The sequence below is a fragment of the Sceloporus undulatus genome, chromosome 5 (genome assembly GCF_019175285.1).
Source record: "Sceloporus undulatus isolate JIND9_A2432 ecotype Alabama chromosome 5, SceUnd_v1.1, whole genome shotgun sequence".
Lineage (NCBI taxonomy): Eukaryota > Metazoa > Chordata > Lepidosauria > Squamata > Phrynosomatidae > Sceloporus > Sceloporus undulatus.
The window spans coordinates 84,319,726-84,345,712 of record NC_056526.1 but is presented as its reverse complement, the minus strand read 5'-3'; the positions used below and the strand labels follow the sequence as shown (position 1 = coordinate 84,345,712).

The window sequence follows — 25,987 nt, the reverse complement described above, 5'->3', positions numbered from 1 at the left end:
GACCTCTTAATATTCAAATGTAACCTTACGTTTGCACTTTTCCCTTAAGTATCACCAGTAATTGTACCAAGTCTTAGCTATTTTCTTCAAGCAAAATGGTATCATATGTGCTTCTCAAATTGTTGATGCTCCTATCCCCAGTTTTTATGCCTGCTTACCAATTCTCCTTTCTGTATGATATGTTCTGCATATAAATTAAACACATAGAGTAATCAAATGCAGTGTTATCTGACCACTTTGCCAATGGGAAATCATCCTGTTTCTCTATATTCTTTTCTTGATGAAGCTTGTTATTTAATACTCAACCAAATACTGGTGTGTAGATAAAGTTAAAGAGACAAGCTAGCAGATGAGAGTTTAACACTTTGCTATATAATTCTAATAGAGGTGTAAGATTGTGCCTAGACAGCTTCAAGGTCTAGGTAAACTGTGGTACTAGAATAAATCCAAGTATAAAAGCTGCAATTTGTTCTCCTGTTATTTTCCTAATAGACCAAACCTTTAAAAAACCTAAGAGGAATACTGATATTGATCTGAGTGTTGGATAGAACTGGGGTTTGTAACCTTGGGAGAATAGGTGACCAACATTGCAGCTCCTAGAAATCTGAACAGATTCAGACTGAGAGGTATAAGGGAAAGAACCTTCAATCTTCCACAAGATATAGGGGTGAAGGAACCACTTCTGTATCAATCTAAGGAGATTATCGCACAGTTTAAAAAACCGAATTACTGCTGCCGAATTAAATTCGATTTTGGGATACACCCAGATTTTATCGCCTATATTTTTGCCGCCACCCCTCTGGGTGGGTGCATCTCGGGTAACATCTGGCTAGAATCTGAGTTCATCCAGCATCTTTTCAAAGGTGGGAGCTTCCTGACTTTGAAAATCAGTCGGGTGAACTCGAATTCTAGCCGGATGTTACCTGGGATGCACCCGCCCAGTACCGTCAGCGGCAAAAATGAGTGCAATAAAATCTGGATGATTCCTGAATTTGAATTGAATTAAGCAGTGATAATTTGGTTTTTTAAAACTGTGTGATAAAGTCCTATGAAACAGGTTGTTTTCCTTCTGAAATTTTGAAACCATGTTTATGGGGGATGGGCTTTCTCTAACCAGAAACTAGAAGCTGACTTCCAATTTAGTCCTATTAGGAAAAGGCTCTCCTGGGCCGAAGGCAGTGATGGGGATACTGATTTGAATGGGGGAACATTTTAGAATTGGGGGTGAGGTTCTGGGGCCTCTGGGGACTCCCCATTCCTGTTGTAAAGAGACTGAAGCAGAAATTATTTCTAGAGAAAGATCTTGGCATGCTATGCGTCAGAAGATACTGTGTTTCTGTTATCTTTTCTTCTCCAATACAGATTTTCGGCTTTTGGTGGGGGTATGCAAAACAACAACAACAAGGGAGTGTTGCGAAAGTGGATAAAAATTCCAAAACAGGGTGATGCTATGATTAAAAACCTCATTTGAAACCACTCAGAAGGATACAAAAGTTTCAAATGATGAAGAAATGGACAGTATTCTTACAAGTGAACAATATATAGTTTGCTTCTATGAAATGACAGTAAAAATCCATGGGAGAACAGAGGACAGAGAATTAGATACATACTACAAATATAAAAATGATAAATGAGAGAGTAAGATCATATGACCTTTACATAGCATGTGAATATGTGAGCAGATACTGCACAGGGAACAGTGCAAGTCAGGTCAGGTAATGAAAAATGAGAGGGTACAAGTTAGGGTCACAGTCTGAGGAAGCAGAAAAACAACAAATCCAAAAGAGAAGATCAGCAACTATAGTTATTGCACGATTCATTCTGAAATGTAGGCCATGGCACAGGAGAATCAGACAATTAGGAGTTTCTTTCATGGTCAAAAAAAAATGAAGCAAAGAAGAAAATGGTGAAGTTTGAAAACTATTTTTGCTCAAGCCATGGAGAGCGGAGAAGGTTCATGAAACTGGCTGACCATCTTTTTTTCATCTGCCACCCAATCTAGGCACAATGCTATTCCTTCAATGCTTCCCAAATAAGACCTGAGTGAGGACAAGAAGAATTACTTCCTGCTCATTTCCTTCTTGTTTCACTTCAAAACAGTGTCAATAGTAACATTAAGAAGATCCAGCTCTCAGGGCATATTAACGCCCTAAACTGCTGTTAGCTCCTGATCATCACTGCAGTTTTATAAGACTAATCCAGAATAGGAGACACAGTTCAGGGTCAGAGTGCTAAAGTCCCAATATAGTTTGTGCCCCCCACTCATTTGGAAAATGGAAAGATGACACTTTTAGCTACAGTGTAAATCCAATTGTTAATGCGGTGTAGAGTAGATCCAGTTACTCAGTATAAATTTGGTAAATTGACACTTACATAAATTCCACAGAATCAGTGGGTGTGCTCTAGATGGAACTAATAACTGAATCTTAATAACTGAATCAGGTATCTTTAAAGCACCATTTTGTCTGGCATTTGCAGGTCGCTCCTTTATATCCTGCACCCTTCTGGTTCTTCCTCTTTACTCTAGCCTTTAACTGTGCCTCAGGAACATACATACAATGTATGTAGAGAGGTTCTCAACATAGTACATAGAATAACCTGAAATGTGAAGAGTTTAAATTTCCTATATGTTAAACTGTGGTATAAAAGGAGCCTTGGTGATGCAGTGGTTAAATGCCTGTACTGCAGCCATTCACTCACAAATCACAAGGTTGTGAGTTCAACACCAGCCAGGGGCTCAGGGGCGGCTCAGCCTGGCATCTGTCTGAGGCCTCTAAAATGAGTACCCAGCTTTCAGGGGGCATTTAGCTTACACACTGTAAACTGTTTAGAGAGTGCTTAAGTGCACTGATAAGTGGTATAGAATTGTACTTGCTGTTGCTTCCTACTTGCTAACTGATGTTATGCAAGATGATCACATCCAATTCTTAGCCAACAGGATCACTGCCTCATAATATATGGTAAACTTAAGAACTAGAAGCACCAGAGAAAGAAACAATAGGAAGAAATGTAGAATAGCTACCCATTATCTGAACATCGTCCATCCTTTGCATTGAGTGAGGCAGCGATCCTGTGAAAAAAACAGTGTGTGACCACAGAATTAAAATATTCATGGAACTATGTGTTAACAAGGGTTTAACAACGAATACTGATAACCACCGGCCTGAGATTACACAATTGGCCCGCCTTATATACAGATTTTTTATACATGGATTCAAGCATCCACGGTTTGAAAATATTTTAAAAAAGTATAAATTTCAAATATCAAACCTTGATTTTCCATTTTTTATAAGGGACACCATTTTGCCATGTCATTATATTTAATGGGACTTGAGCATACATGAATTTTGTTATACACGAGGGATCCTGGAACCAAACCCCAGTGTATAACAAGAGTCCACTGTACAGGTAGATTATACTTTATGAAGAATTCCAAAATCTGAAATACTCCAAAATCCAATACTTTTTTTTTAGCAATGTACCTGTACTGTATTTGCTAGGCTGTTGCAGCTGGAGAGAGATGTGAGGATTTGTGAAATGGTGGGAGGAATGGATTTGCACTAAGCAATACTCTTGGATTCTCACCATTTCACAGTTTTTCAGTTTTTCTTTGCAGACCTATTATATCTCATTATGTATATGCAAATACTTGTATTCCACCCCCCACCCCACCCCAAAAAACCTCCCTGAAATATGGAACACTTCTGGTCCAAAGCATTTTGGATAAAGGATACTCAACTTGTAGTAGAGTCATTACATTAAATAAACAATTGCTACCTAGAAAGGCTTTACAGTCTACCACTGATGACAAACAATCTGTCCACGAATAGCAGACAGACTGTAGGGAACAGTCAAGTGACCAACTTAATAGAAGTGTAAATTACAGAATGAACATGAGTACATCTCCATATACTCAGGTGCTTGTAGGTTATTTTGAACATTTAAGTGGAAATTTGAGGTATGATGGGAACAATGCATTTCTAAATGTATCTACAGAGGTATAGTAGTATGATACCACTTCAAACTCACAGCTCCATCCTACATAATTCTTGGATCTGCCATTTGGTGAAGTACTTGGAATTCTCAGATCAGGACACTACTATATTCCTCTGAATTACAGCCCTAAATCTTTCCGGCAGTGATTTCTAATGATGGAGCCATGGTAAATTAAAATACAGTGGTACCTCGGGATACGAAATACCCAGGTTACGAAATTTTCGGGATACGAAAAAATCCCATAGGAAAACATTGTTCCGGGTTACGAATGTTTTTTCGGGTTACGAAAAAACTTTTGGTGCTTTTTTCGGCTTTTTCGCACGGAATCGCGGCTTTTCCCCATTAGCGCCTATGGCAATTCGGCTTACGAAGGCTTTTCGGGTTACGAACGGTGCCACGGAACGAATTAATTTCGTAACCCGAGGCACCACTGTAGTATGAAACTGCTATAGCTATGCTATATATATATATGGTTTCTTTTGGTTTTTAAATGAAATATTCAAAATATGCTAAAATGCAACCTAACTTTTTGTTTATAATAGAAATGATAATGATGTCATGAGAATGAGTCTGAAACTTGGAAGACAGCTGAATCTTGGTAGTCACGGTTGTATAAAAACTATACACTGCAGTTGTTTTGAATGTGTATTTTTTGTTTCTTAGAGTTAGTTTACACCATATGTAAACCAACTAAGCCAATATACTTGCATTTAAACTAGCCTGCATTATCCTGATCCTATTTCTTGGGTGCACATTATATTTGCTTCAATGGAAATAACTTTTTAAAATTTGTTTGGGATTTGGGACATCAATCTCATAAACATGAAAGAGAAGAAGATTGCAGTAAATTATAACCATTAGTTGTTACTTCATTCTGGAATTTTTTTCTCAGGAGTGAAAAACTTTAAGGATTTATTACTAATTTGAACTGTGATGTTAGAGTGTTGCTCATGATAGCAATAATTTTGTAGAAGAAAGGTGGACATTTTTATAGTCACGTATATATCACTCTGGAATGACAAGTCCTCCAATCAACCAACCAACCAACCAACCAACCAACCAACCAACCACCCACCCACCCACTTTATATAGATATGCTGCCTTATTCCCAAGAATGGCTACTCAAGGCAGCCTCTTAACCAGATCTTCTTGATGAGTTGTTCTCTTAGAAAAAAATGATGAGTTTTTCACTGTTCTGACAGAGATTTACCAACATATATATGTTGCTAAAAGCAAGCAAAAGAATTTAGCTGAGGCTTCCTGTACCCACTCACCCCAAGACTAATGTCACATACATTCATATACTTCTCCAGTGTCATGATCACTTACCCTTTGGGCTGGCTCTCAAACTCTTCAGCCCATTGCTCTTGGGCATCTTCAGTAGAAAGATCCACATCTCGCGTTGTGGCAAAATTTAACTCACTGCCTTCAGTTCCATGGAAATAAATTGCATTCCCATCTGACTGACAACTATGCTGAAGATAAAAGGAATACACAGGAGGTATCTATTAAGTCAGTTTTGTAACAGCAGCTTTCTACAACTCTGAGAAAGCCATTAAATTATTTAACGACTGGCTGATTACAGAAGCCAAATCAAAAAGAAAAAGAAAGAAAGCATTTAATTCTTCTATGTTGGTCTTGAATAATTCATCATTATTAAAGACTACCAGTTTTCCATCACCTTTAGGGTGGCTCCCAAAATTATTGACTTGTACAAAAATCTTTTAGAAATGTTTAACATTTTTGATAATATTTAGATTGTTAAATAAAAATTGTTCTGAAGCACGTTAATTACACATATAGGTGAACTCAAGATTACAAATCATAATGCAGTTCTGTGGGGGGGGTGTGTGTGTGTATGGTCAAAACCTGTGTTTGGTTCTGCTTTGCTGTTCCCATGGGAAATTACTACATGATGGCAAGATGATACTTGTTTGAGGTATGGATGCAACCACATGGCATAACTGTGCCCTATGTATGAAGTTGGAGATGACCAAATATCTGAGTTTTCCATCCACACTGATCCTCAAAGCGAGTATGTTTTTTGTAAAGGTAAAGATAAAGGTTTCCCCTTGACATGACTGTTTAGTTGTAACTGACTGTAGGGGGTGGTGCTCATCTCCATTACTAAGCTGAAGAGCCAGTGCCGCTGTGCCCAAGCCCCATTATAATGGTGGAACTTAGTCTGGAACCCCCTTCCCAAAACCTGGCTACATCCCTGAGCACTTGTCACAGTAGATGTATACATCTAAGAGTGAAACAGTAGGGTTGACAAAAAAATATTCATTGTTCCAATATGTTTTGACCCCTTTTAATGTTCCATTCATTGTATCTAATGGAAGGGGGGCCCATGGACCCCCCTTGGCTACGTCCCTGAAGTACTAGCTAGTGCATGAAGTGCTAGCTAGTGCCCAGCCCATGGCTTCAGGATCTAGCAAAAACAAAAAACAAAAACCCAAAAAAGTGAAAACAACCATTGCCATGGACTGTACAGCTGTGGGATATGACCAAGTGAAACCATACATGCTTCCAGCATGAGTAGAGGACAGATGCTAAGGGAGCAGATTAACTTTGCATCAGAGTGAAGGAAACCAGTGAAACTGGTGGTAATGCAAAGTAACCCCTGTTTCAGCCTGAAAAATTCATTACAGATGAATAAATCCTTGAAGTTTCAACCTCATTTCCCTTTTTAAATGTTCATACCAGAAAGTCAATAAGATCCCCATCCCGACATTTCCCTTGGCTATATAGTGTCTCATTGCCTGACAAGCAGAACGCAGTGTAACTAAGTGATGTGGTTTTGCCAGTCAGAGATGCATCAACAGGAAACATCCGTGCAAAATTCCTCAGTCTAATAGATTCTGAGATTCAGCTGTGGGACACATCTTTCCGAGTTGGTTCCTTAGTTAGTGACGGCACCTCTGGGCTTTCAAAACATTTGCTGTTTCCTGTACAGCATTTAATTAGGCTCAAAAAAAAAAAAGTAAAATGAAAGATGAACACTGACGAACCTCTCTGTGATATCTCTCAGTAGTCTAATGGACACAATGATTCTTTCAGACAGCTGTAGCTTCACCATTTATTTTTTGGCGACTCTGTTTACCCTGGAATGAGTATATCAGGCATTTGGGCAATGCCAGCTTGCAAAGGGCTGATGGCAGATGGAAAGAAATCTGCCCAGTGTGCTTGCACCTTTACATGAGTGAGAGTCATCAATTTCCCCCATTAAGAAGTTGTCACTCAGCCCACCCAGCTGGAATAAAAATTGTGGTTTTAAAAACCCAACAACAGGCAGGCTAGCTGGTTGCATAAAATCAAATGCAAAGTGTACTTTATAATGGAAGCTAAACTATGGCTTTTAGGCAAGCTGAAACTGTACTGCCTTGACAGCAGCCAATTTTTTAATGACTGCAATATTTTAAGTGATTATTTTTGCCACTTCAGAGTGCTCCTTAGAGAGGACAGGTTTTTTAAATTAAAACCTGAGCAATGTAAACAGATTAGATATGAAAAGGAGAGGAGAGAAATACTGAGATGGAGAAAATTAATTAAAATGATATTGTCTGCAGAACTATAAACTGGATACTCTGTCTTGCTGGAAATGATGTACATTTGTGTGTGAAATATTTATATTTTAAGATGGCAATCTTATGCTCACATATGTGGAAATAAGCTCTCCTGAATTCTATGGACTTTTCCCTTAGAAGGTACATATAGGACCACTTGGTATTTCTGACAGCAGACAGATGGAAGGACACATTGCTGATAAATGTGAATTTAGACACAGTAACACATTTAAGAGTAATTGCCAATCATTGAGAATTAAGTGGTTACATAGACCTGGAAGAAGGTATTCAGAATGAAGCTTCAGGATTAGAACCTACTCTGCTAGGATTAGAACCTCTTTTGCAGGGAGTAAACCAAGATTTGATTATCTTCATGAAATAGATTTATGCATAATTTAACCTGGAAGTAAAGCTGAAATGTTATTTGCAAAAATGGATTGTTGTTAGTTGTTCTCAAATCATTTCCAACGTATGGCAACTCTATGGGCATCACAGGCAAGATTTGTTCAGACAGGGTTTGCCTTTGCTGTCCTCTGAGTCTAAGGCCTGTTACAGACTGCCAAGATAAAGCTGTTTCGAATCTCTTTGGAGGTATGCTGTTTAAATGATGCATGCATCCGAAGAATCCGGAAGCTGCACCAAAGCTGCACTCCGGTGCTTAGGAATGGAGTGTGGCTTTGGCGCGACCTCCGGACTCTTAGGACCCATGCATCATTTAAATAGCATACCTCCAAAGAGACTCGAAGCAGCTTTATTTTGGCAGTCTGTAACAGGCCTAAGTCTAAGAGAATGTGACTTGCCCAAAGTCACCTAGTAGGTTTCAATGGCCAGACAGTGATCCAAGCTCTAGAGTCATATCCAATGCCCAAATCACTACACCATGCTGGCTCTCACAAAAATGAATAAGGCACTAATGGCTACTAGTTGCACATTTTACTAGCAGAAAAAAACAACACAGTTGTCAAAGCCAGTTTCATTGTTGTTTTTATTTTATTGATTGGAGTTATATCCTGTCTTTCTCCTAAAATAAGATTCAAGGTGACTGATTTGAGATATCTCTATTACAGCTGCTCCATATAGATGCTGTGTCACGTAAAGTAGGTTGCCACACAGCTGCTGCTGCCTTCACTGAATGGAAAGTCTTTATATTCTCATTAGACATTCTTAGAAGAGGCAAGAAGTAATATAACAACTTATCCACAAGATAATAAACTCTACATGTATTAGAGCAACATGTGGCAGTTGTTTCAAGTATACTTCATATAACAATTATTAAAACTGGCTCACACAAAAAAGCAGCTGATTCATACAATAGACTAGTTCATACAAAAGTAGCTGGCTTCTCCAAAAGACTGGCTTATACAAAAAAACAACTCAAGAAATGGCTGAGTTGAGACCTAGCACTAAAGAAAGTTTCACTTTTATGACAATGAACCTCAGAAAACATCTTCTGCCAGCATACTCTCAAGGAGAAGACTGGAAACGTCAGGCTCTAGGTTAATTGCAATTTAACATGTTATACAAGCTCTCAGCTATGGTTAAATATGTGCTGTTGTTATTGTGTGTCTTCAAGTCATTTGTGATAAGTGAGATATCACTGAGTTTTCTTGGCAAGAGTAGTTCTGAGGGCATTTGCTGTTGACTTCCTCTGAGGCTGAGAGAATGTGACTTGACCATGGTCACTCAGTAGGTTTCCATGGCCGAGCAGGGATTTGAGAGATGGCAAATCACTGGTTTAATATGACTTTCATGGCCAAGGTCAAGAGCAATCTGGGCCATGAGAGTTTAAGGATAAAACCTGAGAACATTACTTCTCAAGCAAATTCATAAAGGGTCAGGCGCTCCTTCAAGTACTGAGGTCCCAGCTGTTCAGATCTTTGAATGTTATTACCAACACTTTGAATTCAGACCAGAAATGAATTGGCATGGCTCCGAATTATGGAAATCATTCCACATGTGCTTAGATGAATACACAAGAAATTCTCCTTCAGACAACCCAGTACAAGAATTCTGAGGGCCAAAGCAATATGCCTAGGGACATCCTGGGCAGGAGTGGCATATATGCCTCTCTTGCCATCTCTATACTTCATGCCTACATGCATTCTTGAACTCATGGACAAGACTAATGTCAGGCTGAACACCTTCTTTTGCATCTGAGTTCTACTGGCTCTGTTCTATTCCTCTCTCATGAACACTGCTGCTAGGCTAGTCTCTTCAGGTCTTACATAGCACTTCACAGTTACTAATTCCAGTCAGTTGATGGCAATTGATATCAGCTACAATGGTAGAAGAACAGTAATCTAACCAAGTGCAAACTCAAGGATAAGATCCATTTTTGCAAGGGCTAAGAAAAGTAGCATTGTCTTTGGCCTGGGAAACAAGGCTGCATGAGCTCCAAAATACATAGCAACAAAGAGCAAAAAGTGTTGAAGTGCGGCATGTAATGCAGAAAACATGGTGTTTTCTGAACAAGCCAGAGCAAGAGATTTAACCCTAGAGCTGTCACATGGATGCTTCCCCCCACATGAACTGTACCGAACATTCCTTTGAACAAGATCTAAAATATTTTCTTGCTTTTAACCACTGCATCCTTCCTCCTAGTACTCTGTGCTCCCCAGACATATTAAACAAAGCAGCTGTATTTCATGTCCCTTTCCTCAGGGTCCATTTACTTTGGAGCATACCTGCTATAACAGCCACTTCATCTGTTTTATGGTACAGATTTCCCCCTAGATTTTTTTTTATGGTTTAAAGGGTGTGAGAGGTAGGAGCAGAACTTCAGCATTAGGGGAAGCCTTACCAATACACACACACACAGACACAAAACAAAAACAGCCAACCTCTATGCTGCACCAGGTGTAATGTGGACAAATGTCAGATGGAGATTACATTGACAAACTCATTTAATTTATCCTCTAAAACCATACGCAGGCTTAGAGAGATGAAAGGTTAGTAAACTAATCCGCTATCTATCTGGCATATGCATGCTTTTTATTCTGTTGGTTTTGAAAGGGAATTTTGACAAGCATTTTATGAGACTTTTAGAACATATCTAATCTCTTATTCACCCACTTTTCCTATAAGCTTTTCCTAGAGTTGCATGCGACTGCTAAACAAGAGCAATTCAACTAAACAAAGCTAAGCTCTACTTGTTATACACTGATACTCTGCTAGGGATATGGCTCTGTGTGGTTGCATATGCCTTTAACAGACATGAAAAAAATTGAAAACATAAAATAAAAGGTATTGTGAAGGGATTTGGCAAAAGAAAATATAGCAATAGATAAGGCGGGCAAAATCGGATTGCAGAATTTCACGTGCTAAATATTTCAGTTGATTTACACAGCTTTAAATGCTTGTTACAACATACTATGTATAGATTGTAAAACACAGTGTAAGGAGGCTGCATACCGCTGCAAAACAATTTAGAGAAATGAATATGCTAAATTTTAAAGTGGGGAGGAGGAGATAAGACACATCCATATTACACTGTAGCTCACATCTATTTCTTTCAAAGGTGTTGGAAATACTGTTGATAGGACTAAATTAATCTTGACAAGATCTTTGTGTGTACAAATGTACAATCAGTATAGTTCACAACTTCATAAGCTGCACTTTTACTCTTTTACCCTGTGTACAGTGGACTGTGAATTCTGAATGTGTTTTACTCATGAAACATATATGCTCAGAGAAAGTGCTAGAGTAGGCCTGTACATTTTGGAAACAGTGGTTTTACTGTTTTTGGTCAGCACTGTCTACATGCATTCCACATCAAACCATTCTCAATAACGATCAGCAAGGCAAATTATTTTGAGAGGATGCAACACAAGTGAGAACATTCCACTGGAGGCAGATTTTCTTAATTCTCTCTTGTATTGTCTTTGCCAGTTGTGGATTACAGCCATATAATGTAAGTGCCTATCTGAAGAAAAAAAATTGTATATTCATTTATTTGGAGCATAAACCAGATAAAATTAAGCATTATAAAATATTACTGATTTTAACAAGAGAAAAAAATTAGATGTGTGCTCTTATTTCTATTAATAAAACTAAAGAACACAAGACTCCTCTCTAGTCTAGCCCACCATTCTGTTCCTACATTTGCCAACCTGCTTTTTACAAGTCCACAAGTAGGAAAAAAGGACAAAAATATTCTCTTGGCTGTGTCCCTTAGCAATTTTTCTTAGAGGCAGCTATGCCTCTCAAAACCCTTTCTTGGTTTTGAGTACTATGTTAGGACAAAAATTATCTGACAAACTGCAGTAATTCTGGGGAGGCATGTTACTTCTCTTATATCTCATTCTAGATAGTTTGCAGTATTGAGTGGGCTCGGTAGACAAATACTACATGAACAAAAATGTTTGCATATTAGGAAACAAAATTAGGCAAACCTTAACAGTGGCTCCAGGGAAAAACAGCCAGTTGCCAGTGTCCACAGGATCAAGATTATCTTCTAGAACAATTTGTCTATGAGCTGCATTTATGATAAGAATATTGTCTAACGCCCAGCAGGCTTCATACACATCACCAGCCTGCACATATTCCTGCTTCCACTGAAACTGGACATTTTCTCCTTTGGCTTCTGGAGGAAGGTACAGAATGTGGATGATGGTGCTAACATTGGATGGAGCTCTGTAGGAAATAAAAACACCAAAATAAATATTGCTATGTTACATTCCTTAACAAAAATAATATTTTTAAACAATCCAACAACTCCATGTATATAGAGCTACTTTTCAGTAACAGTTTGACAGTACTATAGAGCTTTCCCCCAGTTTTTGTCATTTCCTGGCATTGGACTTCTATTCAGTGCTACTTTTGCATCTACACTGCTACTGCTAAGCATGAATACTGATATGGAACTTTCATGAAACTTCAACAGTCCCTGGAGTCAAAGGAGTCAAAAGATCTGGTAGATTTCAAGTTGTTGTTCTGCTGACTAGGGAGCTGGATTGCTGATACTGAACCCAAAGTTGGTTGCTAGGTGCTTAGTGAGCCTAAAGCCAAGATCGTCACAAGTGACTTCCCTTGAACTCAAGAGGTTATTTACCTCTCACACTACCATACCTGGCCAATGGTAGAACCAGACTGTCAGACAGAAAGCCACACAGAGAGGGAAGAAACCATAGGATTTGACCAATGTCTTGGCACTCTAAACATCTTCATTCAAACTTCCATAAGAAGTAAACTGGAGGGAGAGGCTCATAAGACCTGAATTCATATCAACCCACAATCAAAGCAAGTTGTTTACCAGAAGCTGGCTAAGTACCCTGTAACCACCAAAGCCATCTCAACATTTTAATGCCTTGCTATCTCACCAGGCTATGTCACTTGTGTACCTGCTTTGCTACACTGCCTCATGGATTCCACTACAGAAAGATAAGAATAAAGACTAGCAGAAAAGCAGTACTATGCTCTTGGAATGCTACTATGAACTTTATCACATGGGGAAAATCGGGGCTTTAAGCAGTGATTATCCTGTGAAAATCGCAATATCACAATTAAGATTTTCACATGACGTCGCGATTAAAGAGCCATTATCCTGGGAACAACCAGGCAATAAACAGCAACAAATCAATCACTGGGAAATCTTGTGTGAATTATTTGTTGCTGTTTATTGCCTGATTATTCTCAGGATAATGTTTCTTTAATCGTGATGTGTGTGAAAATATTAATTGCAATAGCACGATTTTCACAGGATAGTCACTGTTTAAAGCCCCAATTTCCCTTGATTTTCCCTGTGTGATAAAGTACTATGTCCATGAGCACAATGTAATGTCAAAGAATCTTAGGGCTACTCCACTGAAATGAGAGGGAGTTATGAAACAGCACTACTGTTTCACTACTGGGACTGTATGGTCCACTCACTTCAATGAATATGCAAGAATACTTTCTGCTAAACTGAAGAGGAGGAAGGGAAATTATACTCTCCTGCTAGGTTCCTGAAAAAAGTAAATTATTCTCCAGAACTATTCAATTACTCCAGGTATTACAGTAAAAACAAACCTTTCATAGCTCCTCATGCTGCTGTAGCAAGAACTATTTTGGAAATTGTGTAATTTCCAAAAAAATGTTGATGCAACTGGACTACAGGACAGACCATCAAAATGAAACCATAAACAATTTTTTACTGTCAAGAATCTAGCTGTCATGCTGAGAATTAATGCTCCCACTGAGATTAAAAGTGGTTCTAAAATGCAAACAAACAATACTTCTGGAATGAGATAAAACAACCATGAAAAAACAATGGCAAATCCATATATCTCTTCTATTTGATGGTAGTAGCAGTTTTACAGCATGCATCTAATTTAGGATTTTATAATTCAATTTCTATGGACTCCCAAACTGAAATGATTGTCTGAGGAGAAACTACTGGTGAAATGTGCAACACAATAAATCTTGATATATAATGCAATGGAAGTAATTATCTAAGGGAATAAAACTTCATGTTATTCTTGTGCAATACATAAGTGTCCTTCACATAAAACACATTGTCTGGAATGATTTCACACAGTCAAGCATATGAGCCCTATCACCAGAAGAGCAGTCTGCTTAGATTCCCATTGCAATCCATAGATACCAGCAGTTTTCATTACTTTTAGATTTAAGGGTAGATATTAGGTGAGCTATATGATCATGACTACAAAATCAGCTGCATTGCTTTGCTGAGCTAAGGTCAAAGTGTTAGAGATCTGTGCATAATTGTAGTGAGCCTTTGCACAAACTATGTATATTCAAGAGTTACAAGGTCTCTAAATTGCAAAAAGAGTTTCCCGTCCATGAAGGACCCTCAGGTCACTTCAGTGGAGGTACTGGCTCTGTGCATAAAAAGAATCTGTACATGTAAGGTGATATTTTTCATGACTGAAGTGAACAGAAAAGCCCACAGGGATTTGGCAACACTATCAAAACCAGACAATGAATTTCTAATACAAACGTTTCACATAAACATTTATTAATTTGGAGTCTCTTTCAAAATGTGGCTGTATTCATTTACGGCAGAATGACTATTATTTACTATTATTGTTATTTTATTCATTTATATCCCACCTTTCTCTCAATAATAAAACTTGAATAAGGCATCTAAAACGTATTTAAGAACAATATTGTTAATGAATTACCCTCATTAGTTACCAAATGAGTTATTCTGTATTGTAAATCACGAACCATAAGATTATGTAGGTGTTTATTGTTTTTATTTATTTATTGTTTTTATTGTACAAGGTTTTAATGTTATATTATGATTGTGATTTTATATTGTTATGTGGAATGTTGGAAACCGCCTTGGTCTGAGAAAGGCGGTATATAAATAAAATTTTACTTACTTACTTACTTACTTTCCTCATAAAACAAAAGTCTTATAATACCATTAAAAATCAGTTAGATAATCAAAAACCAATTGCTTAACTTTTTTCGTAAAAAATACAAGCAAATAAGAACTGCAGCAAAAAAAAAAAAGTTTTAACAAACCTAATTTTCTCCAGCTGAATCCAATCTGCAGAATTATTCTTTGAGTAGGACACAATTATGTTGGGATCTGAGTAACTAAACCGACATGAACCTGACCCTGTGAAGAGCAATAACATTAGAAATGTTATAACACTGTCAAGTAATAAATTATTCTTCAGAGCCTTTCATTTTTGACTGAGTCCTTGCCACCATTATCAGTTTTCCCTGTTTTAAAATTCTTTGATTGATGATGAAATTTGTTGTGATCTGTTGCTGAAGGAAAACGCATAATAATGCATGTTCCCTGAGTCAGAAATAATGTGGAAATGATAAATCACAGCAGTGAAGTATAATCTGCTCTAGATTTCCCTGGAGAAGCGATAATAAATTACTAAACACCTTCTATTTAAAAAAACACACAGAAGTAATGTTAACGCAAAAAAATGAAGTGCCATGTGCCACACTTGCCAACGTAAACATTCAAAGGCTGCTAGATATAAAGGCATTTGTTAAGCAAAAATGGGAAACAGAACCACTGGGCTTAAAGTGCATTTAACTTTATGTCAGATGAGGATTCTCCTTTTCTGTCTCTGAATGATGTGGTTTTCCTGGGAGTTACAAATAACATCTAAGTAGAAAAAACTGAATATTTTTATTTATTAAATGTATATTCTCCCCCCTACCCCCCCTTTTTTTTTGGCAAAAATGGTTCTCAAAGCATCATTAACCACAAAAAGAAGATATAGGGGACAACGCCATGCTTTCTCTCTCTCTAGCAAACCCACTCTAGTCTGTTATCACAGATGTCTTTAGTCTTGTATCCATATGTGGTAAGGACAAGTACCACCTTGAAGCACACAGAGAAAATGATTTCTGGAAATGCACTTTGGGCACATCGTGTCTCTTATACATGGCCTTGTTAGTCTGCTCTAGGCCATGCTATTTTGCTGCCTGAATCCCCACCTTCAGGTCAATACATTATAAAGTCTTAATGTACCACTCAGACCCCATCTTTTATTTACCATCTCCCCCTCTACAGGATGCCCAGTACAGTTCCTCAATTCTCCGAAAGCCCTCCCCATTTCCCACCCATCCACCTATACCAATGTCAAATTTTGCCACCAGAAATCTTATGGTGGATCAATTTGACATTTAAATTTAATTCCTGCCACCACAGCTATTTCTATGCTCCTACCAAAGCATTTGGAAACTGGAAGTGACTGGCAGATAGCGTGATGTCATCTAGTACCAAGGGCATGTACAAAATGGGATTTATCCTGAGCATGAAATGGTCAGTTATTTACTTCAATTATGTTACTGTTTCACACTCCAGTTAGTCCAACTGGCTATTACACTGCGCCTAGGGTTGTATGTGTATGTGTGTGCATGTGTTGTGCACATTTATTTCAACTATTTATAATTGGAGACCATACCAGGGAGGAGGGAACACTTCTATGCTTGGCTGGTGCCTTCCTGCCAAGCCAAAGCTTCATGTATACTTAGAGTTCTGGGTTTGGTGATGTCATGGGCTCATTTTGGTGTCACCACATGTTGACTGGGCTTTTAATGCATGGCTAATATGGAGCAGCTATGGCAAGGAGTATTGTGATTTGTAGGTGACAGTGGAATTTCCAGGATCACCATGAGAATTGCATGAGTATCCCTCATCCAAAACACTTATGACCAGTTTAGGATTTCAGATTTTTTTGGATTTTGGAATATTTGCATATACACAATGAAATATTTTGGAAATGAGACATAAATCTCAACATGAAATTCATTTAAATTTCATATATACCTTATACACACAACGTGAAGGTAATTTTATATAACATTTAAAATATTTTTGTGCATAAAACATAGTTTGTGCACTTGAACCACTGAACTTGCAGCATCATGTTGGTACCCAAAAGGTTTTGGATTTTGGTGCATTTCAGCTTTTGGATTTTTAGGTAAGGCATACTCAACCTGTACTGCTATATTCGTTTTTATTTCTGTGGCTATTCTTGCCTTACTCATTCTGATGCTGAAAGCACATACAATCTTGGGCATGTTATACCAACACTAGACATAGGATAATTACACTGAAACAGACTAGAGGCATGTGGACATTCTGCCCAATTCCCAAAGAAAAATATTATTACCAATAAGTTCTAAATGTTCTAACAGAGACATTTAAAAAGATATAATGAATAACTTTGCCAGGATCTACCATTGACAGTGTTATGTACCTAGAAAGGTGTCATATACATATTTGAAGTAAGCTTGCATGAATGTTTGCAGTATGATCAAACTTAATTTTTGCCTTTATTGACTCAAGGTCCCTTTCCCTTTCTCACAGTGGCATTGCTTGGCCCCTGTTTCACTTCCATGGCCTTCATAACAAAAACAGAAATTTCATACTGTTTTCTTGTGCAACAATAATGTATGGTATTTATCTGGACAACAGTATTGAATCCATTCATGAAGACACCAAGTACTGGCTACTAGAAGCAGCCAAGAAGTGTAGCCTCCCAGCTACCATTTCTGACTGGTTGGTATGCAAACTTGTGCTAAATATAAGGCTTTTCCCTTTTTTCTTTAGAGATATGCAAACACTTTTCTTTACTCCTGCAAGAAGGATCCCTGGTTCCCCTCATTTTAGTCATTGCATCTATGTACACATAAAGGGACCAGTCTTGGAACAGAGGGGACACAATTTCATTGTCAAAGAGGCAAAACAGAGATGAATGGGGAGGCTTAAAGCTGCCCGTTCTGAAGATGGATTGGAGCTAAGGCAAACACATGCTGTGGCCCCAATCTGCCTTGAAGCTGGCTGAAAAAGGAGCAGCCCCATGGTGGCCCCATGGCGACTTCGTGATGCTTCAGTGGTGTGCAGCATGTAAACACTGTGCCACCAGAGTATCATGAAGCCACCCATTTCTGGGCAGTTGGGTGTCTTAAAGTTTAAGATGTCTTGGGGGTATGTGTTGTCTAAATGCCAAGCACTAAAGTCTCCCAGAAGCCAGCTTTTAGAGCCTGTCTGTTTCGGCCCAAATTCAACAAAACTAAAGCGAAGGGAAACACAGTGATCAAAACATATATCCTATTTTCCATTTTCTTTCTATGAAGTCATTATACACAGAAACAAAAAAAACACACACTGAGGTTTCATAAATTAACTTTTTGTTCTAAAGCTGATGGCAGGATACTCCTAAGCTTTTTGCTTTAAGGTGATTTGAAGTTTCAGCATAGTTGCAACATTGTCATAGTTGCAACAGCATAGATGATGAAAAGATTCCCTTGTTTGTGGCATCATAGCCATACAACACGTAAGATTCAGAAAGATTTTTTGGTGAAAATCGCAATTAAACTTGAAAGTTCTCAGTCACATCATTTTGAACTGGCAGTAGAAAAGAAATAAGTAAACAGAATGCTTTTGGTAAATCTAAAAATTACACCTCAGAATAGAAACCAAAATTTGTGATAGCACCTTTTGTTCCTCTCCTGTTCTTTCTAACATCTTTTTTTTAAAAATAAAAATTTAATGATGTTAAAAATAATTTTTCATATTCTTGCAAAACAGGTACAATATGCTCCAACATTTTGTTTTTGTGAATATAAAGAGGGCTGTGATTAATTAATGTTGCACCAACACAGATATGCTGCATTCCCAATTAAGCTCTTGAAAATAAATTGACTAGCAACTGCCACTAGTTTATTTTTACTGACCCAGCTGTTTTGCTTTATATGGTGCAAAAGCAAAACAAAGGAAGAAGATATTATAACCCACTTTTTCCCATCTGGTAGATCAACCACTTTAACTGAATGACATCTGTTGCCATATTCTACATTTCTAGTGTACAGGGATTCCATACTGTAAAGCAGTACAGTATGGAATGGTCTTCTGAATGGTCCAACTGGAATTGAGCCAGGGGCTTCAGAAGCTAGGGGCACCTTATTATTATAGGTCAGTTTAAAATCAATCAGCAAACCATTTTGGTCTTTTTGGATCTTTCCTTGAGAACATGAAAATAATGCTAGAACATAAACATCCAATCTCCATTCTCCTCACTGGTGGCCCCAGCCAGGAAATGTCCTTCTGCTATGCTTCCATTGGTTACCTCAATTGTCACTTTAAACTTATTAGGCTCAGATGCAGATTTAGCAGATTTGAAAAGTCTGGACATTTATAGTAGTGAATTTTTGGGAGTGTTTGCATGAGTTTGGTACCTGAGGTTTGGGGCTGTCAAAAACCCAATGAGTCTTTTTTGAGACTCTACATAGTGACATGGAGTAAATGTTGAATTAATCTTAGCAAGGTTTGCCTTGAAGAAGTATGGTTTTCTCCCTCCTAGCCCCTTCATTCTTAAATTTCTTTGGGCAATTAAACACATTGACAAGCTAAGCCTTAAAGCACAGTTCTGCACTGTGGGTCTATTTAGAGGTAAGCTCCACTGAGTTCAAGTGTAGGTACAGAACTGCAGTATCAAAACTGTTTCTCAGCTAAATTTAAGAATGCAGACTCAACTTCTGTCTTTTGCAAGAAGCAAGAGCTGCTAAAGACCTATAATGTGAATGGGCTGGGAAATTGAAGTTGCTTTAGAATTTGGAATTTTGGATGAGATTTTGACTCAATATACAGTTCTATATACAATAACCAGGAGTTATTGCTACTGCAAGGTAAACTGTTTGTTCTGCTCACTGGTACAAGGAAAATAAGGCAGAATGCCCGCACTACTCAGAGAATTTGATAATGATGCTTAACTAGAACACAAAAGGTGAACACACAGTAGTTCATATTTTAGAGTTGATGTGCTCAGAAGTACGTTATGAAAATGTCACCAAATATGGTCTGGATAGATTGGGATGGAAATTATGTGGCTCATCAGATGTTATTGAACTGCAGCTCCAAGTATTCCTTACTATCAGCCATGTTTGTGAGCAAAGGCAAGAGCTGAAATCCAACCACATCTGGAGAGGCAAAGGTGTCCCATCTCTGTTATAGACTGCATCCACACTGCAGAAATAATCCTGATTGACACAATTTTAACTGACAAGGTTCAATGCTATGGAATTCTGAGAATGGTACTTTGTTGTGGCACCAGAGCAATTTCATCAAGACAGAACCGGAAGAAAATGGGTTGCATGAACCAGTTTACTGCTCATTGATACCACATTTTATTAAGTCAGGATTCTTGGCTGAAAGTGATATGCAAATATAATGAAAACATTAATGTCAACTGTTCATCTTAACCATTCTGAATTATTTGGTGCAATATACAGTATCTGCCATCAAATTATTCAAGACGGTTAATACTAGCAAGTGGTTGATGCTGACATGCTAGGCACATTTTAACATCACTTTGAGTCAGGAGTCCTGGTTTAATAAAACATGATATGAACAAGCTGTAAGTCCCTCACCCTTGACTCCAAACTGTTTATGAATAAGATAATAGCACAGGAGCCAATACAGATCCCTGGGGAAAATAGTGCAGTCTGTTGCCATGTATATCCTGTTGTTTAACTAGTAACCAATCCTGAAGCAAACCTGTTACGTTAATACGTTTCATGACAGCTGTACTTACTTGGGAGAATTTGATGAGAGTTAAAATGTTTTAGAAAGTCTAATTTTATAATATCTACTGCAACATTTTATCAACACACACACATATCAGGTGTTGGGACTTATATCAGATGTGTGTATGGGGCCTGGATGACCCCTCATAAGTCATTCTGTAACTAGATGATGCCAGGATGCATGGGTGCACCCTTATGGCAGAAGCAGAGGCATGTCTCTTACACCATCCAGCTCTGAGGAGCCAGCTTCACTCACCCAATGTCCTCCTCAAAGGGAGAAGATGCAGGATAGGGAAAGCCAATTGCTGGCTTCAGGACGGCTTCTGCAGTCAGCATCTCGGTTATTAGGAACACCTTCATGGTATGTGGATTTTTCCTGGCTGGGAAAAGCTCATGCACAGCAAAGTTACCCTGGCTCAGCTACCAGTTGCTGCTTGAGTTAGCTGGTCTGGGTAGCTGATCACTGACTAGAGATAACTGCAAGGTTCTGCACCCACCCACTCCTGGTCTTCCCAGTTGAGTGAGTAACCAGCAGTGCAATGAACCCAGTATTATCTCCAGTCAACAGTGCCCTCTCCATTCCCTCCAATTTGGGAAGGCAACCAGCATTGGAGGCAATTGGGAGGGAACAGAGGCCCAATATGAGTTTCCCTATATTGGATGGGCAACTCCAGAGAAACTGATTAATCCTGGGGTCAGAGGTTCTCCTACACTAGTGCAGACAAAAGTGAACTGATAGATAATAATATTCATACACTTTCAAGCACTTGGATATCATGAAAAAGTTATGCCACCTTCTATTTTGAATCCCTTCTGAACAAATACTGGCAAGAAAATCTCATGATAGGCACCTTAAGGCTGCCTTAAGTCAAAAATGATTTGAAGGCATGCAACAACCATCTTGATTGTATGAACAGGATTTTAGTTCTCTATCCCAGTCAGAAACTAGCCTGGCAGTGGGACAGTGTCTCTGTTGATGTTTCAAACTGACCAGCTCTTCTGTTTGGGAATCTCAATAAGCTTACTTTGGACATGCTTCAATGCTGCAAAATTGTTATTCTGCCAACCTACTTTCTTGCTCTGTCAAAAAAAAAGTACCGCTTGGATGCACTGTTAAATACCATCAGTCAATGGACAAGAAACAAAGTTCCAGGAAAGGACATTCATTTTGATTACAATAGCTACTCAAGCAAATACAAAATTAAATGATGGCCACTCAGGGAGACCCTTCAAAACAAGTTGCATGTGGAATTTTATTCTTAACATAGCTAAACCATATGAGCATTATATGTCCAGGTGTTTGAACGCCTTTGAGACAACAAGCAGGGGCACTTAATTAGAGTCTCATTGGTAGGCGCCCGAGGGAATAGCCTTTGACTATGCCTTGTTTATGGAAAGCAGATACACTACCAGCAGTTTGCAGTATCAAATGGAAGCTTGTGTTTTACTCAGATAAGCAGGATGTCATCTGTGAAGAGACCAATTTTATGTTTATTACCATAGGCTGTGATGCCCTGAACCTGATGGAGAATCCCTTGAGAGTCACTGCAAGTGATTCAGTGGGCTGAGGGGGGGGGGGGAATCCTGAAAGAGATGGCTTTGTACTGCTCTTCAAGGGAAATAAATTTTGGAACAGGAATTTAACCAATATGACACTGTATATATAAAACTTACATAGTAGACTGTACTCAGCGAAAAATAGAATATTATAAATGTCCACCAATATTACACCATCACTGCTGGTATAACAATTTAGCTTTGAATTAAAGCCATTATTTACTATCTTTATTTATGCTCTTATTTACTTGGCTTTGTTGTTATTGCTGCTGTGTGCCTTCAAGTCATTTCCAACTTATAGTGACCTATAAAAATATGCACAGCCTGTATTTTTCAGTATGGTTAATGCAGTATTCTCAGCACCAAGCTCAAACTGACTCGATCTTTACCTCCTCACTGTGCTCACTGTCCATGCACACTGTGTTGTACAGCTATCACTTAGTGTTAAGTAGAACATGGAAAAGTTTTTATTTGGACTACAGTTCCACCAATTCTTTTTTGTAGCTGTTCTTTTTGATGGGCTCCCCAAGCTATGGTAATAAGCAGGTTAATGATGTCAACATCCTCTGGTCCCTGAGAGGCCACAGAGGCCATCCCAGGGAGGGAAGAGAGGAAGGGATCCCACTAATCTCATATTATCCTTCCAGACCTTATGGATACCCTTAAGATCTTTGTCTCTCTAATGTCAGAAGAGGCTGGGGAGGGGGCACTTGTGAGCAGATCAGGAAAGGATATGGAACTGGAAGATGCAAAGCTCTCCCAGGCACCAGGTATGATCCTAACATGGGTAGTGGGTGAGATATATAATCCTTATGGCTGGCATAAGACTATCTCTCCCATTGGTTCCAGTGGAAGAAGATATAATTAATTGAGGGGAGGATCTTTCACAGCTGGGAGAAAAACTGTTCAGATAAATGTTTCTGCTTCTTCTCTTCCAATCTTCCAGCATAAGACCTGCATGGCTTTTGATCGGATGATTTGTCTGCCATTAGATTGTCCAACTATAACATGTCAAAGACTGGAATTTTTATCAGGGTCTTTGAACAGTCAGAAGTATCAGGGTACGAAGAACTATATGTCAATAATGTTCTTCTACAATTGTGATTCCATCTCCACTCTCCCAAAACCCTTACAGCATTTTATATAGCACCTTTCTAAAATAAACCACTCCACAATCCCCTTATAAATATATTTTTTAAAATAATATTTCTTAATATCTATTGATCAAACAGCTAGTCAAATTTTAATTAGACAAATTGTTGTTCCAATAAATATTCTGGTAAGGATTATTTTTAAAATCCCAGTATAATCCAGCATTTATTATTTAGAAAACAACAACACGCAACTCATTTCATAATGGCATGTGCTTCTGTTTTCATAGTATCCATTTTCCAAATGGAAGGCCTGGGTTCCTAAAGTAAAAGGCTGATTTGTCTGGGCTTATTCTCATTGCTTTTACATTTTCTCTTAAATCTCCAAAATGCCATGGTCATATTGGAATGAACACTCACTATCAATGTGCCATCCTACTGTCCTCCTACAGTAACCATGGAATTGCATGTCTTCTGCAGCTCACTCTTTATGCTGTCAGTCAGAAGAAGAAATGAGTAACACTTTTAGTCCACTGGTAGTAAAATAAAGGAAGAAAGAACCTTCTTAGCAGAGCTTGAAACCCGACTATTCTGGACTTTAAGGGCCTTGACAGATCAGCCATGATCGGCATGGGGACGGAGTGGGGGCATGGCATCCACACGACACATGTCCCAACTCTGCCCCCCTGTTGGCGTGATGCCACACGTCCCACCATATGGTGAGCGGTGTCACAATACTCCTCTGGTGCTGCGTCCAGATGACACAACGCCAAAGGAGCACAGAAAAGCCATGGTGCTGGAGGCGGCTATGGCGCCCTTTCTGCAGTGCAGAAACAAGCTGCTTTTTATGGCTCCTTTTTGTGCTGTGGAAAGGCTAGATTGGGGCAGAGGTATGTACAGTAGTTGCCATAGTCCTGATCCAGCACTGAAAGGGGTAGTTGCAGGCTGCCCCTTAGGGGGTGGTTTGTTCAGCCCCTTTGTCCCCCAAACTCCTAGTTGGCATGGCCCCTCTAAATGTTTGAATACCCCCCCCAAGAAAGTAACTACTCCAACTGTCTGTCCACACGCTTCTTCAAGCCACCTGCCAATTTATGGTGACCCCATGAATTTTATGTGGTCTTCTTAGGCAAGGAATACTCAGAGGTAGTTTTTTTCCAGTTTCTTCCTCTGAAATATAGGCTAAAGCACCTGCTACTCATTGGTGGTGTCCCATCCAAATACTTACCACAGCTGACCCTGCTTAGCTTCCAAGATCAGGTAGGATCTTGTGACTTTAGGGTATTTAGGCAGTATAAGTATTCCAACTGCCTCTTAAGTAAATATAGGACAGCATGTGCACTTGACCCTTGTCAAATACCACTCCTACATATAATGTGATGGATGGATGTTAGGTTTCAGGAGTCACCATCTCATGGCAAAGAGTTCAGTGCAAGCCACAAGCCAGGTATGGAACAGAGATGACACAAGTATCATACTCAAATGCAGAAATGGTCAGGCTCCAGAAGCAGCATGGGTTCCAGAGCTACTACATGGAAGCTGAGAGGCATCTCAGTCTGACAGGATCATCACTAGAATGATCTTCACTAGATCTGACGGGATCTTCACTAGAAGACAAGTTGCTCACACAGAAAAGCAAATTTAGGAAATTCTTTAGGAAACTGGAAGATTTTATAACTGCCAAATGAAATAATCAGCAATCTGTAGAAAGTGGTGATAGAAATGATATTTGAGAATTACATTGCTAAAACTTGGGAAAATTGTATATCTTGTCTTTTAAGGCATTAATTCTGAATTTTTGCATTGATCAATAAGTTCCCTTACGTGTTTGTATTTCATTTTAATAATAATAATAATAATAGTTTTATTTATAGACCGCTATTCCGCGTTGATCATAGCGGTGTACAAGTAAAAAATTGCAATGACAAATACAAAGTACAATCAAAAATATTTTAAAAAGAATAATTGATATTATTAAAAAAGAATGTTGTCTTCCAGGCGAGGCCTGTTGTTGTGGCCTCTCTCCCCCTCAAGATGGTGGTCAGGAGGAGGGCTCTTTGTCTTCAGGCCAGGCCTCTCTCCCCCTCAAGATGGTGGTCAGGAGGAGGGCTCTTTGTCTTTTAACTGATTTATTTTTCAATGGTTTAAACTGAAACCTATTTTGATAAATTAATATTGAATTTTAAATATTTTAAATATTAATTAATTAAATATTAATTAATAAATTAATGTTGAATTATAAGGCTACTTTAAGAAGATCTAAGTCATGAAAATGGCTAAAATGTGATAAATAACTAAGTGAATAAACAAAATATGTCTGTTTATTGTCTTAGGACTGAACAGGCTTTCGGGTAGCTGATGAGCCACTTATTTCAGCAGCCATAATTTTTAAAACCCACACTATACCAATTAGAATTAGAAATATGATGTCACCACATTTCTAATCAGTGGGGGCTTGGAATGGAGATCCAGCAGGTACCAACCTTGGCAGCTGCCACTATATGCTGTGTGGTGATGCCTGGCTTACCTAGGAAGTAAGCAAGAGTGCTTTCAATTTCAATTTCATATCTTGGCTTCCTCCATCCCTTATTGTTGTACTTCTTGCACTCTTATTCCAGTGCTGAAGACATTGGTCTGGAACGTTCTGCTTACTTAAAGGTGCTGCAATGGTATTCAAAGTCTACCACAATGTCATCCTACAATGTCTTAGACACTGAGCCACTGCCAGTAAGTGGTTAAATACTGCCAAGTGCTATGTTTGTCATGATGCTT

At 38.6% G+C, this 25,987-nt stretch overlaps 1 protein-coding gene across 1 annotated transcript in view; it reads right to left on the bottom strand.

Annotated features, from left to right (window-relative positions):
• RELN (reelin) overlaps positions 1-25,987 on the bottom strand; it is a 250,778-nt gene that overhangs the window by 143,979 nt on the left and 80,812 nt on the right. Inside the window, 3 exon segments of the mRNA XM_042467668.1 lie at positions 5,326-5,471; positions 11,954-12,194; positions 15,033-15,129. Coding sequence (XP_042323602.1) covers positions 5,326-5,471; positions 11,954-12,194; positions 15,033-15,129 — 484 coding nt within the window.